The sequence below is a fragment of the Notechis scutatus genome, chromosome 2, assembly GCF_049901735.1.
Source record: "Notechis scutatus isolate UNSWTSFEM ecotype Mainland chromosome 2, rNotScu1.2, whole genome shotgun sequence".
NCBI lineage: Eukaryota > Metazoa > Chordata > Lepidosauria > Squamata > Elapidae > Notechis > Notechis scutatus.
In genome coordinates, this window is record NC_142010.1 from 72,196,290 (window position 1) to 72,220,842 (window position 24,553).

Here is a 24,553-nt window from a genome sequence, read left to right on the forward strand (position 1 = left end):
ATACAGCATCTGGTCATCCTTATAATTTATCTGTAGAACATATTAAAGCTCTGGTCAGAGTCTAGAATTGATGTTGGGAACAAATTCTGTAGCATAGCCTTTGCCAATTAATATTTTTAATTTTTTTTTAAAAAAAAGCTGTAGGATGTAATGTAAAATTTTATTAGCATAGATTCATAGATCCAAAGCAGTAAAAAGAATGGGTTGAATTGAGTTTTTTCACTATTTTAATATATCAGTAATTTGTAGATAGAAACATTAAAAATGCATAGAGACTCACCTGCTAGTTTACTTCTCCATGGTTTTGTTTGTATGCAAACATGTTTTTTAAACATAGAAGTGAAGTTATTTACCCCTTCCCAAATATGTTGATATATTTATGGAGATGGAAAACTTCTGGATCAGGTTAACTGTTTTTGAAAAGATTGACCATTTATAGCAAATCTTCTTCATAAAATATTTTATATATTTATTTATTTATTTATTCAATTTGTATGGCTGCTCATCTCAACACTGATTCTGGGCAGCAAACAGAATTAAAATAAAGTAAAAACAATTGCAACAATACAAAAATTAAAATACACAGTAGCTGATAAAATATTGTACTCCATAATCACATATTGATGTTAATTTGTTTTTATTATGGTTAAAAATGGAGCCGCATTTTCTTTCTTAATAATCATTATTTTATTAATATATTTTACAAGATTGCAGGTTGAAACAATTTTAAATACAAATCTTTTATACAGAAAGTGTAATAAAGTTAAAATAGTTCCTTGTGTAATCATAGCATTATTGCAATGCTTACAAAATTTTGCATAGAGTGTGCAAGGATTGATGTTACTTGATAAAAAAAGTTTTTTTTGTCACACAATCATACACATACATAAATTAAGAATAAAAATAAGAATCCAAAGATGTGAACATCTCCATGAACAAAACATGATATAAAATTGTTGGGTTTACCTAATGAAGGCTTTGATGTCAGACAATGCATTTTACTATAACAGATGGAAAATTCTGATGGCATATGGGTGGTGTTTTAATGCTACATTCATAAACAGTTAGGATTTGGCAGCTTTAAGTTTCATTGCTTAAACCAGCAGAGAATGTATTCTGCTCTCAGTGCTCAATACACAGTGTTTTAGCTGTTCTTAACACTAGTAATTATGTGATACATTAAGCACTGCTATCCAGACAAGGCAAGCTATAAAATAAGAGGTAACTTATGATCAGGAAAAATGACTGATCTTTCCACCCGCAATCAATCTGTTATGTAACTTACTACTTCCAATAGGATTATGAACTGTGAACTCTATAAATCGATCTGAGCTAATAATAAGATGCTTGATTCAGATTTAATCATGCTTAAAACAAAACAACTGAATCAAAGAGGAAAGTAAGTGTAGGGTAATTTTAATTCCATTGATTTCAACAGAATCAGTGGGTTTGGTGATTTCATTGAGTCTACTTCAAGCATGACTAAATCTGGATTCAATTTATTTTTAAACACTTAAAAATAAACACATCTCAGTTTAACGCTACGTCCCTTTGTCCACAGGTCACACAGCTCAAAGTACATATATGAGCTAGAGATCTATGAGTGCTTTCATGCCTTGTAAAGTTTCTAGAACACAACACAGGGTCTGGTTGATGTTGGAAACAGAATGCTAGGCTAGATGGATCTTTGATTTGATTCAGCAAAGTTTTTGTTAACGTGTGAACCAGTTCTGATTTTAGGACTTAGACCAAGAATCAGAGGGTATTTTAGATGTCATTTTAAAATAGCACTTGAGCCTCTTCAATCATATTGGTTTGTATATGCATGCTATCAGTGCAAAATTGTGAATGAAAAGTCAATTCTAAATGAATGATTCACGCTAACCAATGGGAAATTTCTACTAGTCCTGTAAATGTGAAAAGTTGAAGCAAAAAAAATCAAATAATATTACGTAGCTAAGGGAGAACAATTTGTCCTTTCGATCAAATTAAGCTGAACATCAGATCAGTTTTAAACCCTAAAACCTCAACTCTCAAAAGATGAAACCATATGAAATCATAATGAAGGTTGGTGGCAACTTTTTGAAATGAAATGTATACGATATAATCTCAAGGAGTTTATAACATTTTAGATTAGTCACATGCATTTAGGAAAAGTAGTATTACTGAAAGAGAAAAAAACCACAAGTAGGCTATTTTATTTAAATAGAAATTATATCCCAATGGGAATACATGACATGCTGCTAAACATAATTATAGTGGATATAAAGAACACAAATGAAAAGCCATGCAAATAAGAGAGGATTCCATATAAAGCATAACACAATCCTTATATTCTCTCCCCCTCCTACTGTCATTCTAATGCAGCTATTGTTGCGCTGTAAGCTACTTAGCTATTTCCCATAGTGATGGACAAATCAATACCATGGTAGCATGATTCAACATTCTGCTCATTAAAAGGCCTTGACAAAAGCACCAACAGGTCTTACAGAGATATTCAGCAGTCAGTCAGCAGCCTATCTCTCTATATGTCTACATTTGCTATGAAGCACTAAAGAGCTCGACTGAATTCTTTACTTTCTATCTACCAATTCCTCTTTAATAATCTTTGTCGTGGATGGTAATGAATTATAAAACAAGAATAAACCTGACTGGAACTGAAAATAGTAGGCTGAATATTAGTGAGTACATGCAGTTAGAGTTTTTTTTCAGGACCATTTGCCAATAGAAAAGGCAATAGAGAATCGTCCTTTTTTTCTTTAAGAATGAACTGGAGCATTTAGACCCATGGTGGGGCAGTGGTTAGAATGCAGGATTGCAGGCTAATTCTGCTGACTGCCAATTGGACTTCAGGACTTCAGCAGTTAAAATTTCACTAGCTCAAGGTTGACTCAGCCTTCCATCCTTCTGAGGTCGTTAAAATGAGGACCCAGATTGTTGGGGCAATCTGCTGATTCTGTAAACCGCTCAGAAAGGGCTGTAAAGCACTGTGAAGCGGTATATAAATCTAAGTGCTATTGTTATGATAGTTAGATTTTAGTATTTAAGATAAAGAGCTACAGATGGTTCAATACAGATTTAGTTCATTTATTGCAGTGAAAAATGAGCAGAGTTTTGCTTCATGTTGGCTTGTGCCAAATCTGAAATCTAAACACCAATGTGCCCTTGGATGCCTGCCTTGGAGCTTGCCAGCTCAGTCCTTCCTCCATCCTTCCTTCCCTTGAAATTATGATGATGCAAAGCAAAGGGCCAGTCTTCAGCATCATTGTTATTTACAAGTATGATTCTGGACACCAGACAAATCCTATTTGTTTTCTTAAAAAGTAAACAACAGCAAAATGTCACCTTTTGTGACCAGCCACAGCCTCATTGCAGTTTGGTGGTTTAGTGGTGAATTAAAGATGTTCAGAAATTGTGATGGGCTTTTATCTCTTCTTTGTCTCAATAAGAAAGTGAATAGTTATCAGATCTAAGAACTGAAATAGATATGACAGAATATCTGGGATGGAATCATTTTTCTCACTCAGTAGCAGCTGGGGGCATTTAAATTTTGATTACAGCAGCGGTGCTATGCGGGAGCAAGTAAGCGAGAAAGTAATTGAACTTTATCTCCTGCTGGCTTGTTAGTTTACATTTTGGCACCTAATTTCTCTTAGTCCATCTGGGGGGAAAATGGGGCAGGAACAAAAGTTAGGTTTATTCCTCAATGTTGATGCTCCATTCAAAGCAGACTCCTTTCCATATATGTAACCAATTAGTAATTGACGTAATGATATTAATGAATGTTCAGAGGTGAAAAATAAAACGTTAGTGGAGCTGATCATAATTTTTGATACTTTTCAATTATAAAGCCATAGTGATAGTTTGTCATCAAGTTATGCTTTAGATCAGGGTCAGGCAACTTAGGGGGGCTGGAAGGCTGATTTCAGATTTTGTGGGGAAAAGGCTTTTAGATGGTAGGATTAATACAAAACAGAGGGAGCCATCTACATGCATAGAGCCAGGATATTTTTGGATGAGCTGCTTTAATATTTTAAAATTTACACTACAGCTTTCCTGTGTTTGCAGCATGACAGTTGGGTCTGGGGCTGCTGTAAAGCCTTCATGGCATGCAAATTGCCCCTTCTTGGTGCAGTTATGCAAAAGAACAGGAAGAAGTGGAAATCATTCCATTTTGTTCACAATAACATATAGAATAGTATCCAATGTTGTAAAGATTTTTATAACTACAGCATCGTATTTTCTCTGTTCTAAAAATGGTGCTCATAAACTTTGTATCATGTTCCATAGCTACAATTTAGGTTCCAGTTGCAGAAAGTAACTTATGTTTTACACAAGGATTATATTAAATTTGTCTAAAAATAGGATCATTTCTTTGTTCAAAACTCATTTTTTTGCGCTCTGACTTTAGACTGCATTAACACATATCACTGTTCATATTAATAACTTGTTGCTTCTTTGGTGTTGATGTCAGTTTGATGGGTGTAGTATGGCTGGAAAAAATTACAAAGCAAAATATACTGTTTGGGGTAATGTATTTGGGTGTCTATGAGTAAAATTTGAGTATATCATTAACAGCTAACTCATTAAGTATCAGTTATTTATTATATCAATATGGATAACTATAATTATCCAGTGCAGTTTGCCTGCAAACTCAGTCCACAATGAAGGGTCTACTCTCAAAAACTCAACGAATACTAATTTTATTATCAGCAAACAAGAAAATGAACCAAAGAAGTCTTCAACTGAAAGTTATTAGTATAAACGATAGGAGAGATTACAGTGCTCTTTTTAAACCAGAGGACTGGTATGAAAAAAGTCCTACACAATTATTTATGATGTGTATCATTGTTGTTTTCAGATTGAAAACTGCTTACAGATGCTGCTTTGCTAGGGAAAAATCTTGTAAAAGCTTACCGGAATAACACTGCTTTACAAAGCAGTAATGCATTTACCAGCAGAAACCTCCTTTTTTTTTTTTTTTGTCTTATCCATGATTATGACTTTAGTATAGAAAATGGAAGCAGACACAAACATGAATATAGAAAAAAATTTCTGTCACAATATAAAATAGGATCTGACATATTGTAGTCAGCAAACTTATTCTTACAATCCACTATAAAGAAACTTTTTGAAGGGCGCCAGTGTGATTTAAAAAAAAGGTATTGGGTGGATTTTGTTCTAAAGCAGCCCAACTTTATTTCAAGTATTTGGTAGTGTAGCCACACTGCAAATATAGAAAATTCAAATCTTTTCTTCTTTCACCTATAACACCTGGCAGAAAAATGAAGCAGATTCAACAATGGGGCATCTATTTTAGATTTTCTTTTAACACAGTAAAACAACAAATCAAACTAAATTTGATAAAATGATCAACGACCTACTATTCTCAACATTAATTCATTTTGCCTTTGAACTTGTAGTCTGATGTTGCTAAAAATATACTAGTGAGGAAGCAGAAAGATGAAAACATTCCCACAAAATCTATTGGATTATCTGCCTGCCTAAATTTCCTGAATTTCTTTACAGGAATACCAATGTCCCGCTGGCAGTCTTCCATTAGCCCAATGAGATATTCTCCTATGCTATTCTTCCCTGCTGTAATCCACAGCTTCCTAATTTCTTCTAGCAGATTGAAAATCACTCCTGAGGAATTTTTGAAGGTTATGTCAGAGGTTACAGGACAAAAAGGGGTACTATGAGATTTGAAGGACAATGGCTTCTTCACAGAAGGAATTCTTGGCTCCTACCTCCTTCTAGCAGGTTCTATAAGGGGTATACTGGCAAAGGATGAGCCACTTGCAAAGTACTGGCTGCTTCATTTTTAAATGTATTTCCTTTTTTGATCAAATAAGTTAAATTTGTTCCTGTAGGACTAGTGGCAGCTTCTGTTGGAAAAGTAATGCTTGTTTTCAGCATTTCTGAATTAACGGATGATGATAATAGGACATTTCCCAACTGTTTTTGAGAGATTTGGGAAAAGAAATGGCAGGGATGTGGAAGTACTTTGATTTGGCTGACTCAGGTGTGTCAAAATCATGGTCTGCAGGGTGGATGTGTCAAGCACTGGCCATGCCTACCCCCATTTCAGTGAAGGGGAAAAAAGTTGCAACATGTCATGTGTTGCCGCGAGTTTGACACCCCTGGACTCACTTATTAAAAAGATCTTATTCAAGGCAGAATTAACTCGTGATGACTTCATAGTTAGATTCATCAAGGCTTCTTGGCAAAAGTATGTCTCTAGTTTGTTACTGCTTTCCTCCAGAAAAAAAATTCAATAACCTTATCTAAAATACAGCCATGGGATTCCCCAGCCATATACTAACCAAATACATGTGAGAGTCAGACAAGATCAGCCAGATGCTGCTACCTGTAAGCAGTTCTGCATAATTGCATTATGAATCAAACAGGAATTGTAATTAGATGAACATAATAACATAAATGAGCAAATTGTTTTTCTTTTCTCTTTACAGATTTTTTTCTAGCAAACTATGGCCCTTGCTCAGATACTCTGCAGTTTGAAAATAAACTTCAACAAATGCAAGCAGCTTGATGTCCATTCCAAAAGCAGAGACAATTACCAAGAATACCATCCACACTGGATAAAGTGTTATTTGATAGTGCCTTTGACCTCTGCAGCATAATCTATTCTCCCACAGCTTTCCATTTTAGAATTGGGAATATCCATGGATGTGCTACAGTTTTTCCTCTCTGTGGTAAGGGGAAAAAAATAGCTATATGTGAAAAAGATCTGAACTGGGAAGAAGAGCAGATTAAAAAAAGAAAAAATGACTAGGATGAGGAATGATTTGGTATGTTTAGCCTGCAGAAGAGAAGATTGCAAGAAGAAGGGATAGATACTTTGGATCATCTGTAATGCAAGACAGAGTAAATTGTTCCAATTTGTTGCAGAAAGTAGGGAAAAATATTTAAATTCCAAATAGATCTTGTTACAGGCTGCTCAAGAATGGAACAGACTGAATTGGAAGGTAGAGAGAGGCTTATTTATTGAAAACTGAAGCTAGAGGACCATAATAATAAGTTCTACAATCATGGATTCTGGCACTGAGCAGGTTATTGGAGCAGATGATCTTCAATATATGTTCCAATTCTTACAATCTATAAGTCTTTGAGCTTTGTAATTAGGGTTTCCATGTCACACTGAAGCTACCTCCAACTCAGTGTCTTGAGACTTCCTGCTATATGCCAATGCTATACCTGAAGTTTAATCCCTACCTTAGGGATTAAACCCACAAGTAGACTCTATTAAGGTATTGTACATAAATATTCAGCCACAAGTAAGTTGATTTGCCATTCTGTTTTTTAGCTTTTTATGTGATTAGCACAAAGACCACAAGACTTCAATAAATACATCCAATTGAGCAAGCTTCAAGTTGTGCACATTTCTAGAAAGCAACCAAGACTTGAAGAAAGACATTATGAGCATAAAAGGCTCACAACTGTTCCATATATTTTGCTTATTTGTGTGCCAGAGAATGACTCCTAATACATAGAGAGACATTAAATTCTACTACGGAAGCCTCAGCATTAAAGAACAAGTGGAATTATAATGCTCAAGAACCTCTTGCTTAATTTTGATTTTAGTGCTTCATTTATAACATTGGATTTAATCAAACAGAAACAATAACACTACAATAAACAACAATAGGAAATAATCACTTTATATGGAGCCAAAGTTTTCGCGTGAGAATGCATGAACTTTTAAACTCTAGCAAGAATTCAAAACTTTCTCAGGTGGTGGGCAGCATTGTATTGAATACATGTTGGAAGAGTTGGGCTGTTTCATGATTTTTCTCAATTTATATTCATTATTTAAAAGAAAAAGAAAAACAAAATGCTTTAAAATGTGGTCATGGAAGGAAAGGACCCTCAGCACCCTTTTCTGGGAGTACCCTTGAGTGCTATTGATCCTGCTTCATAATCATCAAAGTAGAAGGAATCTCAAATATCATGCAGGGGAAAACCACCCTGCTTGTTACAGGGTCTGCTAAAATATTTTAAACGGTGACTATCCATTCTTTTTTTTCAAAGCTCCTGGCAAAGGGAAATTTACCATTTCATGTGGCAATCTATTGTATTGGTTGACAGGCTCTGGAGATCTTATAGTCTCAGTCTACTGGTACTGGCTCTGCCCTCTGGGATGACACAAACAAGTCCACACTCTCCTCTGAACTGCTATCATACTGTATCTCATCTCAATGCTATCTTACATAGGCTACACATATCCAGTCCCTGTAACTTATGTATACTTATGTAGGTATGGATATACTATTGTAAAGTAAGTTGTCCCATGATTTTATAGGCAGTTGACATGTTATACGAGATTAAAAATGACTACTCTACCTAACAACATGATCACTAGCAACTGCATCTGAATGTAATATGTGTATGCTTTATATTTTGGAAGCTTCTGATAGCAAATGATTTCATTAAGTGCCAGGTTCTCATCAGAATGTGAGTTGGTTTAATTATGAACAACCATAGTATGTTCTAACTGTTATAAACAACCAAATAATGTTTTAACTATTTTTAAGAATATTTTTTCATTGTGACCATTTTCTAAATGATAACTTTTCATTTTGACTTAAAAATTACAGTGACCATTGAACCAAACCAAATCAGAGAATAATGCAAACTGTTTCCAGGATTAGGTTAATTCTATACAGATCATTGATATTAACCATGTCTACCATACTTCTCAGATGTAAAATTATTTTAAAATTTGCTGAAAGTAATGCAGGCCTATCTTCTTAACCATGATGTTTATGGTGGGTTGAGGTATACTAAATAAAACAAGAAGAACATTTAAGTATTTCAAAAAGAAATAGCTGTAATATAAAATGAATAACAAATACAACTGCTTGAAATCATCTACATTTAACTAATGTGAATTGAAGAATATCAGGTAAGGTTTCTGATACTATTGAGAAAACCCTTTGGATGCCCATAGCTAGCATTTCAATCTATTCTTCTCTTAGCCTGACTTCAATGGAAGTCCACCATTCATATTTCTTCTTCCTGGCAACCGAAGATGAATACCAGTGGTCATTGAGAGAAAAATGGACAAAAATGCTAGTGAAAATAGCATATCAACCTTTCTTGGGCTGAAATAATTAGATAAAGCCAATAAAATAAACGTAATCCATCAAGACTTCTGTGGAATTCATCAAACTCCATGGTTATTAAATGGAAAAACTGGACAATTTTTTTCATGGAGCAATCTCTAATAAAATTTGGGGTGACCACTCCAAAATTTGAGGCACAATCCATTGAAAGCAGTGGCCCTCAACCCTTTGGGTATGAGGGATCAGTTCCGTGGAGAGAGTTTTTTTCTGTGGACCAGAGGGGGCATGGTTTTGTGTCCTGCCTGCATCCCATGGATAGGGTTTTGCTTGTTTGCATGGCTTGGATTCTGGATTGCTGCAGCCTGTGCCTATCCATGGACTCGGGGCTGAGGACCTCTGCTTTAAAGTAAGAAGTTTTTTTTTCTTGCAATTACTTTCTGCAGAAGCCTGTAGAAATACCTTTTAAAATTAGAATTGGAGAGATAGAAGAATATATAGGGAAACTAACATTATATTAAAATAACAAAAATTTGTTAGAGGTATCAGTTTTTAAAATTATTCATATAACATACTGTATATGTGTCCAAATTGTTGATATATAATGTCTTATTTAAAAACATTCCCATTGGTACAAATCTTAACTTTATATGGAAAGTATTTGTGACTGATCAAAATTTTTTAAAAAATACCAATTGCTTATTTTAATATTGAATCCTAACTCTTTGAACATATTTTGTTGGTTACTGGATATTATTTCTTTTGGAAAAAACAATATAGGGTACAATCAGAAAAAGTTATTGATCTATCTTTTCAACAAAGTGAATTTGAATAGTTTGGAGTATGGCATCCATCTTTTCCATGACTTATTTGATAGATATACCTGCAAAACAGGCAAGTATCTACCATCTTTTAAGGAAGCTAATTGTAAAAGCATGGTATGTTGTCACAACCACCGTTGCGGTTAAAAAATGACAGTAGTACTATTATTGGGATTTTATGTACAATTATACACTGCATACAGTGAAGATTTAAGCTTCCTACAACTTAGATTGGAAAAGAGCAAAGAAAGAGGAAATATTTTCTATGACTATATGTAATTTTACAAACAAACACCTTCTTACATATTATTTTAAATAAATTAAAGCCTAGTAGCTTTTAGCAAAAGCAAATAACCATCTTTTCTAATGAGAGCTTGTATTGCTTTTGGGATGGCAAACTTCTCCCATATTTTAAGACAGATTTCTCTAACCTAATGTTCATTAATGGCTAGGTTGGTTGAATTAATGGACTTTAGAGTCCAGTCTATGTCATGAGGATTTGTTTGTGGGGAGTCTAATTTAAATTACTAACTAAATTCAGCACCTAAGCTTAGATTCTAAAGACTATTTGATGGTGGTTGTGAATGGCTTGTTTGTCTTACTTTTGCTATTGTATTTCTTCTCTCTCCATAAACATTATCCATTACTGTCAATTTAGTTAACAATCAAACTAAAGATCAGGAGCCAAATTAATATACAGACTAGACTAGCAGAAAGTTAAGCCCTTCAGAAACAAAGAAGCAAACACCCAGTTCATTTCAATAAGATTGTTTCTTTCCTTTTCGATAAAATTGATGGTAGAAGAAAAGATAAAACCTTGTCACACGGCAGTATGACTATTTCCTTTGCAGCACTGAGTTCATTTACCATCATGGGCACCCTGACAAATGTTCTTTAATGAAATGGGTCTTAGTGGATCACTATTCAATATGAAATGAATAACAAAAGCGAAAAACACACTTCACAAACACATCTGATGATTTGAAGTTGTACCTTCAGTATAAATTTAGATATTCATTACTCAGACAAAAGCAAGATTGAGGTTACCAGTGCCTCTCAGCCTTGGCAGTTTTAGTTAAGTCTACCTCCATAAGTCCGCATTCATCTTCCAAACATTGCAATCACCATTCTTTCCAACATTTAGTCTAAAATATCAGATAAAATGGTTTTTTAATAATAAGATAAATATTGATGTGCTTCTCCTTGCTGAGTGCATTGACTTAAGGCATAGGCACAAGTCTCCCTCTTTTAACAGAGATGGTATATAGTTGTGTCCCAATACAATTATTATCCTGGGTGACCCCCTTGCATTTAAGTAGCTCAAAAAGTACTTTGCAACAACCACTGAGTTAGCCAATACTTTAAAGACTTAATATTGTCACTAAGGCTGCACCCTTAACTATATTTTACAAGGAAGTAAACCTCATAGAGCATATTTGACCTTACTTCTGAGTAAGAATGTCTAGGATTGCACTGCAAATCTAATATGTAACTGCGCATTTTACTGTCCATCAAAAGTGCACTTTACTGGTGTCTTCAAGTCTTTTTAACCAATGACTTGAAACACCTAATTATATTTATAAATGGCTTAATCCAAACTTTACTGAAACCAGTAATGAGAATGTTATCTAAACTGAATTCAGTTGACTTGCTAGGAAGTTCTTGGCGTGCTCTAGATCAGAAAGTCTCAAAACTGGCTCATAGTTTCAAGCTTGTTACAAGAGTAACCAATAACTTATGTGTTCCCCCAAATCTCAGAAGTTATAGATCGTACGGTTTCCTAGACTATTAAAAAACACACTTGGGGATCAATTGCATGAATCATGTGCCTTTTCTATGATAGAAGGGGCAGAGTTGTGGTGGACAGAACATAAACCACTTGCTTCCTATCACCTTTTCTGAAGTGCAATTCAGTTTAGGTTTTTGGTTTTAACAGTATGATTGAAAAGGTTTTTTTTTTGCTACTACCATTGTTCCTTAATCACTATTTTAAAAAAAAAGATTTTTAGGATTTATTTTTTTTGCAGGGAATCTTTGTAATGATCAGATGGTTTGCCTCCAAGACACCATTCCCAGGCACTTCTTAAATCCTCTTCTGATGATATAATATGTGGTGGCGCAGTGGTTAGATTGCAGCATTGCAGGCTAACTCTTCTCACAGCCTCAAGTTTAATCTTGACTGGCTCAAAGTTGTCTCAGCTTTCTATCCTTCCCAGATTGGTAAAATGAAGACTCAGTTTGTTGGGAGCCATAGGCAGACTCTGTAAACTGCTCCAAGAGTGATTTGGTTGATATGTTTTAAACTAGTTCTGTTCTGCTTACTGAAAGCCTTTACTTGTAGCTTGGATATATTCTTTTTGGTCCTTTTTGGTTTCTTACCTTCATGAGGAGGGCTGCCTTTGCTTTTTTGCTTTCATGTTTAGGCTGACTTTATACACAATATCCTTTCTCCACAGATACAGATATCTACATGGCCACAGAAGAACCAACAGCATAGGAATTTGTGTTCACTATCATAGAAATGTAAACTCTCTATCTCCCTTTCCTAGAAAGCTGGGGAAACCACAATTGCAGATCTAGTGCCTTTACACACGGCAGATTAAACATGGGTGCAGTCTCTTGTGACACAATAGAATTTCTTCTTAGAGTTATGTAGATTAAATGTTACATGTGAACTAGCCTTTAAATTTGGAGAGGCTTGAAAACCCTTGACAAATGGAGACAAACATTCAACAATCCAAATACTCTGGAAAGGATCTGCATCCAGTTCACTCACAGTTCTTACATTTTGATGCAAGAATGATAAATGCTACACCAAGAGGGTCACCCTGGAATTTCTTGTACTGAAACCTCATTTTATGGAAAGGATATATATATCTATATATACTTATATCTATATATATCTATATATTTATATATTCACACACACACACACACACACCCTCCCCCCCCCAAACATACACACAAGTCTTTGATAGGCTTTCTGTGTTCTAGCAAAATTAAGTGGCAGCTTAACTGTCTTGCCATGAAGTCTGCTGCAAACAGTCTCTTTCAAAGGCAGATACTTGGGTTTATCTGGCAGGTGGAGCTAGATCCAGCCTGGGACAGAAACAGCTTCCCATTGGAACATACGCACAGCTCGTAGATTTTTTGATTGGATCCAGAAGGGGAGTAGGATCCCTGAGGCAATCTAGGTAGTTTGATTTTTGAAGCCTCCAACTTTATCTGAAAGAAAAGGAGAAGAAATGAAGGAGGAAGGGGAAAAAAAAGAATTTTGCTTTTGGTCAGATTCGTGATTTAAAACCCATGATCTAAGTTAACTGTGCCTTTCATTCTGTAGTATACATATGTATTCAGTGAAGAATTGGCAATTAGGCTAATATTAACACAGCCCCCAAATATTTTATGCTATAGTTATATTTATTTAGGTACTTATCCATATAATTTCGCATATAATACATGACATTGTTAAAAGTGTGTGCATAAGCACATCCTATACTCTCCTACAAATTGCTGAGCTGAATCTATCCTTATACAAAACCATAGCAAAGAGAAACTTCCAGAGTTCACATCAAATAGTGCATCTTATAAATGTTGGCTAGGTAGCATGGTATTATAAATATAAGTCTGCTGATATCAATGCTAAAAGTGCTGAACAATATTCGCATTTATATCTACATTCTATTGTAAATGTTTCTATCCCCAATACTATTTGCCTTAAAATGAAAATCTGAATGCAAATAATCCCTCGACACTGAATGCAAAATGGTCAGGCAGTGAGAAGACTAGACTCTTCCAAGATTTCTATGCCAATACATAAATGGGACCCTAGGAGGAGCCACTTATGATAAGGAACATGATTATGTCTCTTCATGCACTATGTCTGAAGTAAGGATGGACACATTTCAATGTGTTAGCCTGCATATTACTTTGGAAAATCTAAATGAAAATACAAGCTGAATTAATTGTTCCCCTATAAATGGTGAAAGTGGAACAATGTTTACATATAAAAATTATTCACTGCCTGAAGCTCTTAATAATTGCCATAATAAACAACATACAGTTTTCTGCTCTTTCTACATTGTTATTTGTAGTCTTTGATATCATTTTATTATTCTTTCTGTGACAGTTTAATGATGCACAGGAAATCCATTGTTTGAAATATATAAATATGTGAATTAAATTTTCCAAAGCAGATATTCAGGGCTAGAAAAATGCGATATTATTAGATTACAAGTGACCAACAAAATGTGCAGTTACTGGGATAATTTTAATTCAATTTATTACAATCATAGACCAGAGATGGGATACTCAGATAAAAATCATTGTGCTAGTATATAATGCCCTTTAAGCATAATTAATCACAGCAAAAATTACCTACTATATCAATTCCCAATACTAACTGCATTCTTTAAAAAAAAGTTGCAGTTAATCCAAGTTAGCTTTTAATATATATTTTTTTCAGGATATCCTATTTGCCACACACCAGCCTCAATAATTTCCTAGTTAAAAAAAGTCTGCTTTGATAATGCATTTTCAAAATGTGTACCGAGAAGCAAAAGAAAGGGAAGACAAGGGGGAAATCCAGGGAAAGAGAGAAGTGTAGATAGGATTTACCTTGAACTGAGTTTTATTGAGACTCACTTTCTGTATCTATTTTCAATGTTAGGGCTCAGTGAGCTTCTAAAAATGTATAAAGCAGGGGTGTCAAACTCATGACATCACAGTAATGTCCCATGATGTATTGGGACTCCCCCCCTTTGCTAAACCAGGCGGGGGCATGGCCAGCATGTGATGCATCCGGGCAGCGGGCTGTGAGTTTGACAGCCCTGGTATAGAGTGTTTTCAGGTGTTCTCTTGGCCACTGTATTTATCGCTATTTCCAGCTCGAAACCATGGCATTTAGGTCAGAAGGGGCTGTTTCTATGTTCACTTGAACTCTTTCAATGTTTATTTCACAAATTAAGTGCAACTTGATAGTTGCAATAATGTTTAGGAATAATTATTATTTGAATGGTAATTGAAAAGTAGGAGAAAAAAAGCAGAAGGATTTTGGTTTTGCAGCATTCTACTCAGCAGAGATTTCCTTTGCCTCAAGAAACAGGGAAGAATATCTGGAGTTGCAAAGGAGCAATTATTTCAGCTGGCAATAAGTTGTCCGATGGAGGCATGGGGAAAAATTGGCCATGTCCAAGTAGGAAAAAAAATATGCTGCTAAGTAGGAAAAGTGGGGGGGGGGGACGGGACACAAGGAGAGAGAGAGAGCTGACAGTTTGCAGCAAATAGTGATTGTAGAAACTGAAGCGGTATGGGGATTGTGAAGTTGTTTGGAAGTGGATAGCCAATTTTAAAACAGGGTATGCCATTACAACAAATGTGTAGTTGAGCTTTTCACGAGTAACACTGGGAAAAGAACAACTTGGAGCTTGTGCATTTATTTGTGCATTTATTTGTGAGCTTCTTTGCCTGTAAGATAAAAGTGGATTTGACTTATTCTTCCATCTGTATGATACTTTTAACCTGTGTACTTGTTCATTCAAAACAGCACTGCCAATTCTTCTAGGATTATATGTACCACTTACTGCTCACACGAATATACTGCGAGTTGTAGAAATATAGTATTCATTCAACATGTCCCTGAGACCTGAAAATTGTTTCAACATTCCTTCAGGTTATAGAAAGGTTGAGAAAGGCTATTTTAAAAGGTGGAAATGACTTAATCGTTCTTCTTTCTTGAGCTGAAGATTGGAATGTGTTTGTTTCCATCATCAGTAGGGAAAACCAAGGAGAGATAGGCAAATAGGACACCACCTCCATGGCTACATGTTACTCATGGAGCAAAATGAGAGGTAGACCCAAGCAGCCACAAATTTACCTTGGCTTGGTACACTTTGATCATTAGGTAATGCTAAACTTTTGCAGCCTTCATTGCAGAAAGTCATAGTTGCTGCCTTATCTATACCTTTAACAACTAAAAATCAGGGCTGCACACATTCATTTCAAATGAAATAAACAAAATTTAAAAAGTTATGATTTTTATGTAGTTACTTACCAAGCACATATAAATTATATTAAAGTAACCATAATACCTTTACAATCTCCAAGGCATATCACATTTGAGCACCCCTAAGGTTTGGAAATTGAAAGTTGAAGAATTTGACACGCCGTATGAGTATGCAGTGCTTTAGATTCCATTTTTGAAAATGTGCTTTATAAAATGCATCAGCGCAAACATACCACCAGAATGCAGCTACTTAAAGCAGCTACATGTTTTTTTTAAAAAAAATCTGGAATAGTTTGGCAGTTTTTGCAATCTTGGGAAAAGATGCAGTTGTTTCAAAGGATTGCAGGTAAGTGCTGTGTTTGTGCCTTTATGCCTTCTGAAGCACTGTTTGCATCTTGACTGTGAAGACCATACCAGAAAACCCTAGCTCTAAAATAGGATGCTAACAGTTTACATTTGCATGACAAGAAACTGAACTAGGGCAACTGAATATTAAAATATTGTGTATTTCCAATTATACTGAAATTGGCTTGGCACACTTTGATGCTTGAGTTATTCAATTTGTGGACTACCATTGCAAACTCCTAAATACCTTCAAAGATCTAAAGAGTTTGTTTTAACCCATTAAAAATGCTGCCAGTTTTTACAGATCAATAGGAATGAGTTAATCCCACCTCATCACAAAATAAATGATATAAGAGGTAATTATGCTGGTCAAGAAAAACTCACTTTAAACTGTCAAAATGGGAATTTAGTGGTACTACTCATTTTTACAGCTACATAAATCTATTTCCCTTAATCACTGCTATTATCCCAGCCTTTTAACACTAATTAATCAACTTGCCACTTTGTATGGGAGAAGCACAGTTTGCATACAATGAGTTCCATCATCTTGATGAGAAACTTTAATATATTAGCTATCCATATTGCTTTTTAAAAGCAATGCTAAGGGGAATTGCCAAGAAAATTTCCAGGGCTAAATGGAATTATCATCCAATTTTTAAATCTGAAAATTGCCTAAATGTACCAAGCTCTGTTCTGTACTCATTGCAAATGAGACAGCCTTGACAATAGACCAAAAGCAGAATCCTGATCTCAGCTCTGAGGTGTACTGAACTTTCTCCATACCTCACCATCTTTGGATTGCAGCTTAAGCTCCGTCCTGCATGTTGCTTCCAGGTTGCCAGCCTCAGCATTGATCAAAACTCCCTTGGGAGCCTCCATCACCAAAGAGCGGGTCGGAGACTCAAGTCTGTAATATCAAAAAGCACACACATCAGTATCTGGATTTTTGAGGAGGAGGAGGAACTCATTTGCAATGTGAAAAGATTTCTTCTGAATTGATGCTGAATTCATTTGGAAATAGCACTAAGACTTATATACAGCCCTCTCTAAGCAGTTTACACCATATTGCCTGGGACTTCATTTTACCAACCTTGGAAGGATGGAAGGCTGAGTCAACCTTGAGCTGGTCAGGATCGAACCCCTGGCAGCCAGCAGAATTAGCCTGCAATAGTGCATTCTTACCACCATGGCTCTTGAATTACTAGTATTTCAATGACATGATGCTATATTTTCTTCATCTGTTCAAGCTAAACCTTTCTATAGCAAGCATTTGTGACAGTTGTGCTGGAGGGACATAATCTACTTGCCGGCTGATAGATAAGAGTTGGTGTCCAGTGATGTTTGCTATAGAAAAAAAAAGGCTCCAGATACAGGAGATGTAGGCCAAGAAAGAAGAGCCTAAAAGGTATGTGAGAAAGGTTTTTAAGACAGAAATTAACCCAGGGATGAACTGTTCCTAATGTATACTGCTTTTAACTTGGTAATGTAGATATTACACTGTGAATTTCTCACATGCATAAAAAATTGAGAATATCACATGAATATATTTTTGTGACAATACAGATTTTCTTAATAAAATATTATTACTTTTTTGCTATTACAAGTCACACTCAGATTCACGGCAGAACTCTTAATAATCCCCAACAGCGCACCTGTCTTCTATATGTATACAATATCCCCTTCGTATTTTCCCTACCGATACAAAAACAATTGCGAAGCTCTTTTTTCAGCATGTTATTTTATCTCTAATCTCTTGAATCAAAACTGGAAAAGCAGAAATGGAGCCCCTACAGGGCTGTATTTTAAGGCAAGGGGTGGAAAAGAGCATACCCTTTCCAGACTTTTTTCAGATGAATCAATACTTGTCATTCAAGGATAAGAACTAAATCTACCAAATCTGTGTTACAAAAATCTAAATGGCCACTTACTGGTAGCAAAAAGATACAGAAAACTGTAGGTCTTTATTGCATCTACTAGTCATCTAGATTTTTAGGGCTCAATTTGCTGTTCTTACTTTTTGTTTGTATGAAGTATACAATGGTAGCTACACTTCTCCAATAATCTGGGCCATTGAATTCAGTGGACAAAAACAATATAAAAATTACACCGATAGATAGTTGGGGGAAAATATACTTTGGCCAGTGAACTCTCAAAAAGGCCCTGGGCCATTAGCTTTTTCCAAAATTTTCTTTGGAGGGAGGGCTTTCCAAAGGGGAAATAAGATGTGAGCCCGCTAATGATGATCTGCTATTTACCAAGTAATGGTTTGATCTGTTTTCATTCAAAAAGCAATGAAAAGTACCGACATTTTGTTCTTCATTTAAAAAAAAAAATTCTGCCAGCAAAAAACAGTCTTGAATGTAGGCTGACATAATGTAGAATATTTGGACTCTATTAAGATACTATTTAGTCATCGTCAGCATAGCATAAAACTTCTATATCTCTAGGTCAGGAATGGCATCATCTGTTCTATGAAACCCACAGATAGTTATTTATAGTCCTGATTTACATTAGATGGTGGCAAGCATGATAGCTTGCAAACAAGTCACACTTGCTGCCTTCTGTTAATATTTAAAAGCAATAAAATCTTTAAAAATCTTTTATTTTTTAAATTTTATTATCAAACCCACTTAGAAAAGATATTGAAGCTTTCACTGCGGCCTTTAACACACAATTATCTTGCGGTCAGGCTCATATGAAAGTTGCTGGATTAGCAACAGTGCTAAAAATAATTACCATGAAATACAAGCATGTGACGAATCTACTAACTTGGTTTTCATCAAATAATACTTCATAGCATCTGATGAACTGGGCTCTGAACTACTTAAACGTTTATGCCATAGTAGATTTGTAGTAAGGTTTTATTTTGATAATAGGTTAACTCCTGATCACTAGGAGGCACTACACAACTAGTTTTCATCCTTATGAAGATTCTTCAGGCATAAGAATCTTCCATGCTAGTTTCCAACCCATTAAATAGTTGAACATAAAATATTTAGTATGGAGGTTACCTAACCCTGAAGAGTCCCAGTAAGGATGAACTGGGGGGGGGGGGGGGTAATGTCTCTATTGGACACAAGGTAATATAAACTTTAAATTGTATAAACATCCCTTAAGAGCCTTAAGTATAATAAATACACAAGCCAGTGAAACTTTTGTAAGATTCCACAATTCCTGTACCATGTGCTGCAAATATTCTCTTCTAACAGTGGATTTTTAATGCTATTGGAAAAAATCAGATGAATGCCATTACCTAATAATCTTCACACCTTGTACACACAACACAATAATACACACACACAAATTACTACTGTACGTTTTAACAAGTGCCCAGAAATAAATGGCATTTTTCAAGGTGAGAGAGATGAATTATTATGATTACCTTGGGAGGCAAGAATTTCTTTATTAAAATAAGTTGTTATTAGAAAGAGGTTACTACTATTAGTACTAATAAGTCTTTATGGGCTTCTCAACTCCCAACAATTCTGGGAGGCATACAGTTAAAATATAAAAAAAAAATACAACACTCAAAAAGAAATAATGAACTGTCCCCAAGACAACATACAACCAGAAAATCCATTCAATAGGATTCAGCCTACATGTTTCCCCAAAACCTGAAACATCTTCAGACTGGAAAAAATACTCTCTTCCCATCTATTTGATAGCTCACTCCAAATTTAACTCTAACCTATCTTTTTCACATACTGTTCTCCTGTTTATACATTCTGCTTTTTTCTAACATTCTAATTTATGTTTTCCCCTTTTTCCTTTCTGTTTTTCTTAAACTATATTGCAATGAAAGAGAAGAAAAAAAGTAGGAAGAACAGTTAACACAGGCCAGCCAGCTTGAGCTTGTACAGAGCTCCGTTATGGAAATCAACATATCAGCACTGAATACATTCCTTGCTATATTGTTTCTTGACTGTTTTTATGAGTGATCCTAAATACTTGCTTAAATAATCTTTTCTTTCTTGTTTGCTTCTAGAAAATTATAATCTTAAACAGTCAGATGGCAGATAGTGCATGATACCTGCCTATCTTCTAAAGAATTATCTTGGCATTGTCATTAAACTTTCTAGAGTCTCGCACCCACAAAAGATCAAAACTTTCCTTTTCTAAAATTTCTAGAGTAATTTATTGGAGGTCAACCTATCAGGTTGTACTATGCTTTCAGAGATATTCATTCTCTTGAAGCAAACATTACTTATCCAGATTTCTAGTTTTCATTTCCTGCATCATATGGAGCCTCATTAATCATTTCAGAAGGACAGCATTTGAGATAATCATTTTTGCAATATTCCTATTTTTTATGATACACACAGTGGTGCTTTTGTTTTTCCTGAAGTAGACTTGAATCTTCACAAGTATGTATAATTTTTAAACAACAACCTTTGCAAGAAAAATTGAATTTGCATATTATTGTGAACTCTAGCTCAACTAGCCAACAAGTGAAGCACATTTCAGTTATCATATATGTTTTAATTAGGCAGTTTTTATGTCAAAATACTAATTTTCAGTAACAATACCAATGCATCAAATACTTTCGAATGCTATTATATGTCTATCAAACACTAAATGCTCCTTATTACTATTGTTGTTAGGTTTCCAAAGGATCATCTCTGAATTGTTGGAAACTTCTCAAAAATTTTGAAGTACCCAAGAATCACTGTAGAACTCATTCTTAAATCATCAGGGTCAGTGATCTGTAGAGATTCTCAGTCATCCAGGTCATGGTTGTCCCAAAGGTGCTTTCTCAGGAGACAACTGGACTTTCTTGTTTTTTTCTTTTGAAGATGTTTTGCTTTTCATCCAAGAAGCTTCTTCAGCTCTGACAGGATAGTGGGGAATGGAAGGATTTATATTGTCTGCAAGGAATATAAATCCTTCCATTCCCCACTATCCTGTCAGAGCTGAAGAAGCTTAATCTCTCATATCAAGTGCTAATGCTTTGCCTGTCTTCAAATAGTAGCATTCTAACTACTAACTACTCTAGTTCCTCTAGTTCAACAGGCTCAAAGGATTCCCAGATTATCACACATTTACTTATCACAATTCAATTGGCCTCTAGATTTGAGCTGATATGAATAATTTTATCAGCTAAGAAACCTGCAAACTAATCAGGCATATCTGTAGGAGCTTTGTCCCAACATGCCCATAGAAGCCTTCATTAGACTTTGGTCCTGCCTGACCTCTAGAAGCTTAAGTTTATGTGGGGATCTCTCTCGATGTCCATAATAATAATTTTGTGAGATAGATTGGATTGAGAGAAAGTGACTGAATTTGTAGGACTGAGGGGCCTTCTAATTCTGTCAAATACTTTAAGCATTACACTAAAGCCACTGCTGATTCTAGGAAATTAGAAACAAAAATGTAGTTTATAATGTATTTTATTAAAAATATTTTGCTAAATTACTCATTATTGCCAATATGTTGATTATTTTAATATATTTGATGCGAAACTGCATTTTAAGATTAGTTGGGAATTGCATTTAATTAAAAAACATACGTATTGTATTGATTGGAAATGATTAGTTAAAATATATTTATCAGTTCCCAAAATTTTCTACTGAGTTTTAGTTTCTATCTTAAATCCAATTCAAAGCTAAGATTTCATGTTTTCAACTGATTTTTAATTGCAGTTCCTCGGAACTACTAATATTATTATGCTGCTTTGTGCTATGAAATACTATGAACTTTTTTGTATTTTTGTTTTAACTTTTCTTGTAAGCTATTTTGTACATCCAAATAATTGATAATTATGTGTTAACCTTGCTAAACATTCCTTCCTTCCTTCCCTCCGTCCCTCCTTCCTTCTTTCCTTCCTTCCTGATATTATTTAGCCCACAAAATTATTTTGATTCATTGGATAAAGAAAGAAGGATTATTTCTAAATTGCCTTGCAATGATTTATTTCTTAAACTGAATCTACACTATGCATGGCTGTAACTATTATCAACCAGGCTTTCCTGGTGGTAAATAATTATGTCCAAATGCCTAGAATCAAATCATTGTTTAAAAAACTCCTCTCAGAATGCAATCTTTTTTATTAAAATCAGTGATTTTTCAGCCATACATCTGTGATTTAAGTCTCATCATCTAAAAAACAATGATTTCCTTCCAGGAGGACTCAAGAACAAAAGCAATAATAACACCCATTGATCAGAACTTAATTAACCAACATACTTTTTATTTTTTTAAAAATGCATCTATAAATAGTTTCATTCTAATACTTGAACATCCTGTTTTGATTATGAGGATTCAATAAAATCTTCCTATGAAAAAAGTACATAGCTTATTGGAAAAAATGTTGCCAAGGGATATGGGTAAGATTCACAATGGAATTTTCACTTTATTCTGATGATCTTCTCCTCACAAAGGCTGACAGAACAGAGAAACCAATGAAGGATCTTGTAACATACTCTAAAGATGATTCTAACTATATGGAACAGCCTAGAGAGATATGATGTGGCTTGGTATGTCCTTAAAGTAATAACTCAGGAATGGATTCACTGAATTCGGAATGACATGCTGGAGCATAATTTCAAGGGAATTTTTTTTTTTAAAAAAAACCCTTTAAACAGTTATTTTGATTCATTTGTATTCTGATGCCTGTATATACTCATGAAACCACATCCTTAAAAAAACTCATAGAAACATAAGTAGAAATCACCTAAAACTTGGGGGGCAAAAGACTGATAAAATAGCAAAGCCCAACAAATACTGAGGAGGCTGTGGGTTCTGAAAACATCTTATAAACAATATTTGTAGGCCAGCACTGATCAATAAAAGCAGGCAATAGTGCTAGCATCATTGTGGTTAGATTACCACAGCTACAAAAGTGGAATTTTGTAATTCTAATTATATGAGTTGGGTGGATTGCAAGCCTGCAGGTGATTTGAATTTGGGTCATGCTTCTTATTGTACTGACAATAGATCAGCTAACAATAAACTTAGTAATAATTCTTAAAAATGCATGTTTTAATTATTTAATACAATTGGATTTATAATCTGCCCCAATTTAAAAAGATTCTGAATTGCTAACAGAACATAAAGTTAAAACACTGTATAAACTCAATAATGGGAGAAATTAAAAGAGACAAGCATGATCAGCTTTACTTTCATCCAAGATTGAAGGCACACTACAACTATATTGATTTTAATTGTTTTCAAAATATAATGAGAGTGCAGATACTTCCAGAGAAGATATTTCAAAATAGAAAAGGGATCTCTAGATCAAAAGTCATTATATTAGTAAAAGGAGGTTATAGTGGACTATAGGAAAAAAAGAGCAGTCATTCAGCCACTGTATATAGAGGGAGTTCGTGTGGAACAGGTGGTTGAATGTAAGTTTCTCGGGACCATCATTACAAATAACCTGACCTGGAGTGCAAACACCGCTGCTTTAATTAAGAAGGCACAACAACGGTTGTATTTACTAAGGATTCTTAGGAAACAACAACTGGCTGAGAGTCTACTGACTACCTTCTATCGGAGTTCAATTGAGAGTATATTATCCTACTGTCTCTGTGTATGGTTCTCGAGCTGCACAGTGGCAGAGAAAAAGGCAATTCAGAGGGTGATCAAGACGGCCCAAAAAATCATTGGCTGCTCACACCCCTCTTTGGAAGAACTGTATAGGAATAGACGTAAGAGGAAGATACTTAATATATTGAATGACTCCTCTCATCCGGGACATCAGCTCTTTGAACTATTACCATCGAGAAGGAGATTTAGGGTATTAAGAACAAGGACGACCAGATTTAAGAACAGTTTTTATCCAAGTGCAGTTTTGAGTTTGAATGCAGGGTCATAAGATTTTTGTGGAATTAAATGGCTGAGAGTAATGGGGTATTTACATTTTTAAATTGCATAGAGATGATTGTATGGTTGGTTGTGTTTAGTTTAATTTTTTTTTCTTTTTAGTGGTGTTTGTCCAGTTTTTACTTTGTGGAAGAGCACCTCATTTCGTTGTACCCGCTTGCGAGTGTAATGACAAATAAATTCTTATCTCTTATGTCTTATGTCTTATAGCATTAGATTTCACACATTATAACACCCCATCACCATGACTTGGCCAGAGTTAAGTTTTCTATTCTCCTCCTTTTTTGATATTTCACTCAAAAGCAGCAGGAGAAACTTGCAGTGGGAGGAACAGGCCAATTGTAAGGACCATCTACAGAGCTCTACCTGGAAAAAGAGATGCCTGGTGTTCAAACTGGCTTTAGAAAAGGCCAAGGAGCATGAGACAATATTGTGATATACACTGGATAATTGAGGAACTCAAAGGATAATTGAAAGAA

General features: G+C 34.9%; 1 protein-coding gene across 4 annotated transcripts in view; it reads right to left on the bottom strand.

Annotated features, from left to right (window-relative positions):
• Positions 1-663: 663 nt before the first annotated feature.
• SGCD (sarcoglycan delta) overlaps positions 664-24,553 on the bottom strand; it is a 489,766-nt gene continuing 465,876 nt past the window's right edge. For 3 of the 4 annotated variants that reach the window (XM_087955097.1, XM_087955098.1, XM_087955096.1), the window contains 2 exons: positions 17,037-17,160; positions 664-13,129 (listed from right to left, as the gene is read on the bottom strand). In XM_087955097.1, coding sequence (XP_087811223.1) covers positions 12,956-13,129; positions 17,037-17,160 — 298 coding nt within the window. In that variant the 3' untranslated portion in view covers positions 664-12,955. The remainder of the gene's footprint in view (positions 13,130-17,036; positions 17,161-24,553) is intronic. The other variant, XM_087955099.1, reaches the window with a different exon arrangement.